Source organism: Nuphar pumila, chromosome 8 (assembly GCF_984573655.1).
Source record: "Nuphar pumila chromosome 8, dmNupPumi1.hap1.1, whole genome shotgun sequence".
In the NCBI taxonomy this organism is placed as follows: Eukaryota; Viridiplantae; Streptophyta; class Magnoliopsida; order Nymphaeales; family Nymphaeaceae; genus Nuphar; species Nuphar pumila.
In genome coordinates, this window is record NC_143256.1 from 4,863,639 (window position 1) to 4,873,108 (window position 9,470).

The 9,470-nt window shown below is 36.8% G+C and overlaps 1 protein-coding gene across 5 annotated transcripts in view; it reads right to left on the reverse strand.

Moving 5' to 3' along the window:
- Positions 1–5,526, reverse strand: part of LOC149829482 (mitochondrial outer membrane protein porin of 36 kDa-like) — a 32,248-nt gene extending 26,722 nt beyond the window's left edge. For all 5 annotated transcript variants that reach the window (XM_090015974.1, XM_090015972.1, XM_090015971.1 and 2 more), the window contains exons 1-2: positions 5,391–5,526; positions 5,233–5,300 (exon numbers count right to left, since the gene is read on the reverse strand). In XM_090015974.1, the coding sequence (XP_089872100.1) occupies positions 5,233–5,300; positions 5,391–5,439 (117 nt within the window). In that variant the 5' untranslated portion in view covers positions 5,440–5,526. The remainder of the gene's footprint in view (positions 1–5,232; positions 5,301–5,390) is intronic.
- Between the last annotated feature and the right edge of the window lie 3,944 nt (positions 5,527–9,470).

Here is a 9,470-nt window from a genome sequence, read left to right on the forward strand (position 1 = left end):
ATATAAGACCTAATTGCCCTAAGCTAAATGAACCTCCAAAAGGAAAGGTTGTCATTATTGAAGAATCCACACAAAAGAAGGAAGAGCCAATGAAAGGGAAGGAGTCCTTTTCCCTTACTCAACTATCCGAAGCACTTCAAATCTTACTCAAATCATCATCAACTTCAGGAGCCGCCATTGCCTCTTCTTCTCCTCCAGGTATGTCCTCTTGGATTCTTGATTCTGGAGCATCATTTCATATGACACCTATTGAAAATGGATTATCCAATTTATGTAACAACCCCAAAAACTCTTATGTTTCTACTGCCGATGGTACATCTTTACAAGTTAAAAGTTTTGGAACTTTAGACTTTTCAAACGATTTCTTTGTCCCAAACGTAAGAGTGGTACCCCAACTTAATTTAAGCCTCTTGTCTGTCTCTCAAATATGTGATCATGGATGTGAAATCTCCTTCTCAACTAAGGATTGTTCTATACAGAATCTCCAGTCCGGGAAGCGGATTGGGCAAGGCTATTAGGAGGGGAGATCTCTACTACATAAACAACTTGAAACTTCCTACTAACTCATTTTGTAATCATGTCCAAGACAAAAATATTGAAACTTGGCATCAAAGACTTGGACACCCAAGTTTCTCAAAAATATACTCCTTTCCCTTCGGAAAGAAATTTTGTAATGAGAAACATTTTGTTTGCAAGAATTGTATTTTTGGAAAAATGAAATCCACCCATTTTCCAAATAAAACATTTGTGTCCAAAAAGCCTTTTGAATTAGTCCATTCAGATGTTGGGGGTCCCTCTCCGGTCATATCAAAAGGAGGATACTCCTATTATGTTGCGTTCATTGATGACTACACTAGATATGTGTGGATCTATTTTCTCAATTTAAAATCCGAAGTCTTTAACTTTTTCAAAAAAATTCATATGATTGTTAAAAATCAATTTTTAAGTAATATCTCCACTCTTTGATCCAATTCCGGAGGAGAATATCTATCAAATGAATTTCAAGAATACTTGGAAACAAATGGCATTTGTCATCAAAGGTCATGTCCCAGGACTCCTGAACAAAACGGCCTAGCCGAAAGAAAGCATAGACATATTTTGAAAACCACTAGGACCCTTCTCATTTCCAAAGAAATTCCTAAGTGTTATTGGGCCAAAGTCGCCTTAACTTCAACCTATTTGATAAATAGAATGATATCTTCATCCCTACAAAACATGTCTCCATATGAAAAACTATTTGAAAGAACACCCGATTTTAATAGACTAAGAATCTTTGGGTGTAAATGTTTTGTCCTTACACATAAAAGAGATAAGTTATCTCCTAAAGCTATTGAATGTGTGTTCTTAGGATACGGAGAAAATCAAAAGGGCTTTAGGTGCTTCGATCTTAAAAACAATAAACTATATGTATACAAAGACGTTACTTTTTTAAAAAATGAAAACGGTTTTGAGAAAAATAAAGATATTGAAGAAAGCGAATATGCTTTCTTATTTGATCTCCTCTCCCAAGAAGATCAAGAAGATGTGACTCCTCACCAAGAGGAAGTTTTAAATGATTTGGAGGATATTCCTCTTAATAATATTGAAAGTGAAAGTAATGATCTTGAAAATAGGGCAATTCAAACCTATGTTAGGCGTGGTCAACAAGTTCTCATAAGTGCTCTAGAAAAATATTCTCAAGATTCCAACATAGAAGAAATCTCTCTAAGGAGGTCAAGCCGAATCTCCAATCCTCCTAATAGGTTTGTTTCCTATGAGTCCCTAACACCTAAGTATAGGGCATGTCTAATTGCATTACACTCATATCATGAACCATCACACTAAAATGAAGCCAAAAACATTCCTCAGTGGGTTGAAGCCATGAAACTTGAACTTAGTGCCCTTGAAAAAGCTAAAACTTGGGAAATAACCTCATTACCCACTGGAAAAAAACTTATTAGATGTAGATGGGTCTTTAAAATTAAAACTAAAAGTGATGGGTCATTAAAACGCTATAAAGCTAGGTTGGTAGCCAAAGGATATGCTCAAGAATATGGTATAGACTACGAAGAAACCTTCGCTCCCGTAGCTAGAATGACTAGTGTTAGGACTCTTATTGCAGTAGCATCTGTTAAAAACTGGCCTATTTATCAATTAGATGTTAAGAACGCATTTCTTAATGGTGAGTTAAGTGAGGAGGTTTATATGAATCCTCCACCAGGAGTATCTATTGGTGAAAATAAAATTCTTAAACTTAAAAAGGCACTATATGGTTTAAAGCAAGCCTCAAAGGCTTGGCATGACAGATTTAGCAGTGTAATGACTAGTTTGAATTTTCGTTCATGTTATACTGACACTGCGTTGTTTGTGAAAAGTGCAGGGTCTTCAGTAGTTATTTTACTACTATATGTTGATGATATGATCATCACTGGAAGTGATGAACAAGGAATCCATGATATTAAGATAGTTTTAAAAGAAAATTTTGGCATGTCTGACCTTGGTTTCTTAAGATATTTTTTAGGTATTGAAGTAGCCTACTCTCCCCGAGGGTATATTCTCTCTCAGATGAAACTTGCTGCTGACATTTGTTCCAAATCTGGAATTTCCGATGATAAGAAGGCAGAAACCCCTGAGGTCATCAATGCAAAGTTAAGGTTGGAAGATGGAATTCTCGAGAATCCTACTCTCTACCGTCAACTTGTTGGGGCTCTGACATACTTATCCATCACTCGGCCAGACATAGCTCATGCAATTCACTCAGTCAGTCAGTTTCAACATGCACCTACAACTGTGCACATGAGTGCAGTATTAAGAATAGTCAGATACATTAAAAACACCATAACTAAGGGAGTTTTTCTTTCCTCTTCATCATCTCTTGATTTAATTGCTTATACTGATGCTGATTGGGGAGGAAACCCCAATGATAGAGTCTCAACTACAGGTTTTTGTGTTTTCTTAGGTGACTCTATGATCTCTTGGAGATGCAAGAAGCAGTAAAAAGTGTCATTATCCTCAACAGAAGCGGAATATCGTGCAATGGCCACTACAACCATGGAGCTTGTGTGGCTTAGAAGTCTCCTCAATGATATGGGCGTAATCATCTCTACTCCTTCGAAGATGTGTTGTGATAACAAAAGTGTCATTTATATTGCAAGCAATCACACCTTCCATGAGCGGACTAAACACATAGAGATGGACTGCCACTATGTTCGAGATGAATACTTAAAAGGAACCATAGCACTGCCCTACGTCACATCCGAGTACCAGTTGGTAGATTTCTTCACTAAAGCTCTTGTTGCTCCTCGTTTCATGTTTCTTCTCAACAAGCTTTCGGTTGTATCCCCGTAAAGCTTGAGGGGGGGTGTTAAAATATACATGTAATCAATATATTTATATATATATATATATAAGAATATTCACTCATACCCGATAAGGGGTATTTCTGTAAAATCGCCCAATAGGGGCAGTATAGTCTTTTTTTTGTTTTTTACTTTTTCTTTTATTTTTCCTTTTTTTTCTTTTTTCTTATTTTTTCTTTTTCCCTTTTGTGCATTAAATGCACCTTCATTGGGGGGCCCAACAAAGAGTCGTTGGGCCCCCAACGGTCACAATTGTGACCATTGGGAGCCCAACGACACCTTGTTGGGTCTCCCAATGGTGCCTCTCTCTCTCTCTTCTCTAACCCTCTCTCACTCCTCTCTTGCCTATAAATAAGTGGGGTCTCCCCCTTTGTAAAGGGTGGCTTCTAAAAGCCCTTTTGTGCTTTTATACAATCTTATGATTTCAAGCCATTGTTGGCTCTTGTGTATGTCCTCTTTTTGGACTTGTTCTTTGCTTTCTATGTGTGAATGTCCATTGTAGGACATATATTTCTTTTCCGCATATTTCATTACAGGCGCACACACACACGCAGATATGCAAATATACGCATTACGGATATAGTTCCACGTTTTTAAGCTTCAAAATTTCCAACACCGTGACCCATATCAATGCTGAAACAATAAGGTATATAACAAAGTAAAATCAAAATGAACAAAACATAGAAACCCTACATGTTTCTGACTCTGATGGCATTAAGATGAAACAGACCATAACTAATACGAAAAGGAGGGGGGCGAAGGAAAAAAAGAACAAAAAGCAAATGCATGGCCATAAACCATAAGTGGCTCAAAGCAAAATAATCCACACCCGACCAAATGAACAAAAGTTGGGACGTCTGTCAAACTGAACCCAGAATTAATAACATGATAATCCATGTTTCTTCAGGCGAACCGAGTTCATATGACATGGATCCAATTTCAATGTTTGCAAAACAAGCAAATAAAACAAAGCAAACTTTCGTCTTGGAGCATCATACAAATACTAAACAGAAAACCCACAAAAAAAGGAAAACAAAAAACTAACGTTATAGAAAGCAATAAAACAATCCAATGCACAACTAAAGCTCATATCTTGAGACAAATCTAATTGCAAGGCTCTTGAAAAAATGGTTGGCCAAGGATCACGGAGATCTTAACACAAGATGACACTAACAAACAGTCCTTGAGAATCTAAACATGATAATCCAAAACTTGCCAAGCTAGAAACTTTAGCCAATCCAGAACAGGAAATGGGAATGAACATAAAAGCTCAAAGTACTTGAAAAGTACATCTGCCTGAAAACTATGATTTGCAAAAACTTGCACGCTCATGAAGGTAACATTCCAGGAATCAAGTTTTATAACCCCGAGCCCTTTACTGCCTCATCGAAATGGCTACTGCAGGGTTCGGAATAGAAATTGGGTGTCAAAATGGATGCAAAACATGAAAAAGAAAAAAGAAAAGCACGCCAAACGACCGAACTTCAATCTGAATTAGATTTAAAAAGAAAACCAAGAGAGAAACCGAGGAAACCCAGATATGACAAAAATCCACATCTGTTCAAATCCAAAACCTTAATACAAATCGATCATCGAATCGGACATCAAAACCCCGGGAAGAGAAATAGAATGATGCTCAATGCAAGAACAAATAACGTAAAATTGGCGTCATTCTGTGGCGGAAACGCGGCTTGTAATCCGGATGAAGCGATCCCTAACCATAGCAAAAGAAAGAAAAAGAAGAAGCCTAACCTAGCGCATGATCATCACAATGCCACAAAAAAACTAACAATCAACAATACAAACCACGCAGAACCCTCGTTCCAACAAAACAACAAAACTCTACCGCATATAAAATCCCAAAAAAAGGAAAGAGTACAGAGAGGAGACTCACAACGCCAGTCGCTGTGTAGGTAGTGAGAGTGAATTTCTGATCGCTGTGGTAATCTTTGTACAGAAGATCTGAAAAGAGAGGAAAATTAAAGAAAAATACGAAAATGAAGAAATAGTTTAAACAAACAAACAAACAAAAAAACCAAACCGGAAAATTACCTCTGGCTTTCTTCCCGATGTCAGAGTAGAGACCGGGACCCTTCACCATTGTCTCTACGGGGAGAGAGAGAGAGAGAGAGAGAGAGAGAGAGATGAACTCCTTTCAGAGAGAGAAAGAGAGCAAGAGAAAGAGAGAGGAACCCTAGATTTTGTAGCCTTCTTGTGGAGGGAGAAGCTCCGAGAAGGTAAAGAACCGATCCCTACCGTCGGATGGGGTTTGGTGACCGACGATACGACCCGTCGATCGTAGCCTCTCTAGTGCGAGTTTTCGGTTCGCGCGTCTATGGGGTCAGATGTGGTCAAGGACGAAAATGGGGTTTTTCCACTACTTTTCGTCCACTATGAAAAAATATTTAAAATTGAAAAAAACGATATTGAAATTCTCGTCATAAACGAAAATTTTCATTTCATGTTTTCTTGAATAGAAAATATTTCGGCAGTAGTTAGATTGGAAATAATGAAACTTATACGTGAAAAAAATTAAAATAAATATAATTTTATAAAAAATAATAAAAATAAGACCTTCCCCCAAAGGATACTGATAAAAGATTAAAGATCATGGTTTCTTAAAAACCGTCGATATTTTCAAACCATCGCAACAATTAGAACGTTTTTAAAAATGCCTATAGCAATATTTCAAGGTAAATTTGAAAAGTGACGCATTTGGAGCCAAGAAAAACTCTCATAAGAAAAAAAAATATTGCCCACGAGAGGTTTTGATATGATATATTTTCTAAAATAGAAAATTTCACTAGCATGAGAAAAATAAAATGGAAAACTTGAAAAACTGAGATAGAGAGGAGAGGGTGGCTGTGGAGCTTCTCCTGTGAGGTTTTCCGGGAGGTGGGTGGTGGTGAAATGGATGATGATAGTGTTCAAAAATCATCGTGGGAGAGTGGTGTTGGTGGTGAAGCTTTTTCGGCGTCATTTTCCAGGAGGTGGGTTATGGTGGATGGTTAGATGGTGGTGATGGATGGCGGTTTTTCGAGAGGTGAGTGAAGATGGGTGGTGGTAGTAGTGGTGAAATGGATGGTAAAAAATCATGAAAAGGGCAGGTGGTGGTGGTGGTGGTGGTGGTGGTGGTGGTGGTGGTGGTGGTGGTGGTGGTAACATGCCTTCAATATGCAAAAAAAAAAAAAACAGCGAAAAAGGTTAGAACATCTCAAAAACCAATAAATCACAAAAAAACTCGAGGATTCGAGAGAGAGAAGGGGATGGGGTCATATTTTAATTTTTAAATATTTAATATATATATATTATCATATAAAATAAAATACGAGTCGATACTATTGAGCCTTATCGAGCTCGATAGTCCGATCAAGCTCAGCTCATTTGTTCGGCCGAGCCTCAGAGCTTAGTTCAAGCTCAACTCATCTACAGGATGAGCTAGCCCGAGCCGGCTTGGTTAGTTGTGCATCCCCATAGGTTCGTGATCAGCAATAGTGTTATATTCAAATCAGTTCCCTTACTAAATCCGATTCATTTGACCCTTTCCCACTAAGTTGGTCTTTATTAGGGGTGCAAATGGATCGGGTATCATCTTGCCTTTGATATGAATTTTATACTCTACTCCCTCGTAGGGATCCTATAACAAGATTAAACGTGTATGCGGACTGGGCTTTGACTTGTATTATCAGAATTTTTTTTAATTAGATTTGGTTTCAGATTGACATTTGCACTAGGACCCAAGCTCTAACTTTATATATATATATATATATATATATATATATATATATATATATATATATATATATATATATATATATATATATATATATATATATAAGTCATGCTTTTAACTAAGGGTGCTAGAGATGCAAATGGGTCAGATCTGGAACAGTTAAATGGGTCAGATCTGGTTTGTGCAATCCTTATAGAACACTGAGGAGGCTCTCTTATGGTAGATCCAGTTAGACCTAGGCCTTGACCCGGGTATCAGACCCTCAGATTCGATTTAGGTCTGTACCCATTCAAATCCATTGAAGGTCTGACCCACACTACTTTCAACCACTTTTCTTAAGGGCTTCTAATGATGGCATATTAAATCTAAACCTGCAGCCAACTCCATAGTTAGCAAAACTCATTGTTCAATGAAACTTCTATTTTTTTATTAACAGACTGGGGCCATAACCCCTACTGTTTAATAAAACTTTGGAGATGAAAAAATATAAATGACATTAGGTTTTGTTCAAAAAATCATTCTTCTAAGAAAAATGTTTAAAACATGAAAAATTATATTTATAAAAAATATTAAAAAAATCAATTAGGGATCCAATTTTATCCAAACTTAGTTTAATTTGGATTGCACAAAATTTTCAATCGAAAGTAACAGACTTGCCAAACCACACGAAATTTAGGAACACTCACACATGATTTTTAACGTGGTTCGATCACATGGACCTCTTCTTTATTTATAGAGCAAGGAGGGATGTTTTTTAGGAGAGTTCTCTTCCTTTAGATGCACAACATAGTCTCACTTCATGTAGGAGATATACACAATTTGCACCTCTATTGATTTTAGAGTCTTCTCTATTCTTCTTTCTCTTTCTTGCAGAACTCTCGCCGGTTTCGCCGGTTTCGCCAGTTTCATCATGAATTGTTTTAGTTTTGTAAGTTTCGTCATGGACTCTTCAAGTTTCACAATTTTCTTCATGAACTCCTCCTATAGAGGACTTGATGACAAGTTGGGAGTCTTCACAAGTTTTGTTGGATGCATTGTGTGATGATCTCTAACATCCCCCCTCAAGCTCAACGTCCTATACGTGACATTAAGCTTCGATATGAAATAGTGAAACTAAGACATTGGCAAGGATTTGTTAAGATGTCAGCGATTTGGTCGCGTGAGGACAGATTTTGAACACAATTGTTTCTTGACAGCTTTTTCACTGATAAAATGCACATCAATTTCGATATGTTTGCTTTGATTATGAAAACATTGAAGAAATTGGATCCAAGTGATTTCTGCAACAACATTAGTCTATATTCAGCTTTTGTGCTGGAGCAATATACAATGTGTTGTTTTTGGGAACTCCACGGCATGAGGTTTGATCTTAGGTAAACTGCATAGCTAGAGGTAGACTTATGAACATTTGGGTAGTCAGTCAGCATCAGAGTAAATGGAGATACCAAGAGATTTGGATGGCCTCAACAATAAGCAATAGTGAATAGTGAATTTCACGTACCACATGATGCGTTTAACAGTTGCCCAGTGTTCAACAGTGACATGATGCATAAATTGGAAAATTTTATTCACATTGGATGCAATGTCCAATCTTGTCAGAGTAACATATTGCAGAGCTCTAACAATACTTTTGTAAAGAGTAGAATTGTCAAACCCTGCACCACTGGTGGAGGTAGGCTTGAGTGAAGCAAACATGGGCATGAATATTGGTTTAGCATCTAATATATTAGATCTCATAAAAAGGTCTAAAATATATTTTTGCTCTCGAGAGAAACAGGCCCTGTTGAGCATATATAGCCTCTATACCAAGAAAATAATGCAACATGCCAAGATCCTTAAGTGCAAATTGTTTTTCAATAGAAGTGACTAGATCACTAATAGCAGATGGACCAAAATATCATCAACATAAACCAGAATAAAAAGTTGTAATTTATTTCTATGAAAAACAAATAACGAAGGATCAATTTTTTAGTTGACAAACTGTAATACCCACAAAATTTTTATAATTATTAAATAAATAAAAATAAAATTTGGTCTCAAATGTGGTTTATAATTTTAATTTATATTTAGATTTTATTTGGCTTTGAATACCCATTTAAAACTAATTTGGGTCTAATTATGGTAATTGAACTCAGTGAGGCCAAATCCAAAAGAAGGGTGAACTCAACATATTTTTAGGAAATTTAAATAAATAGGAATGTATGTGGGATGCCCCGAACATCGTCATTATTGTTCTGATGAACATTTTGGTTGATCAGTGGCTCACTGATTAAATTAGAATTGAGTTTGGCGTTCCTCATCTCAAGGGCATTCAGATGGACTATTTATATGCCCAAATTAGTGGTGAGTTGAGCATTCTGTCATTGGCCAAAGTTTATGCCTAATTACAGGTTAAAAAT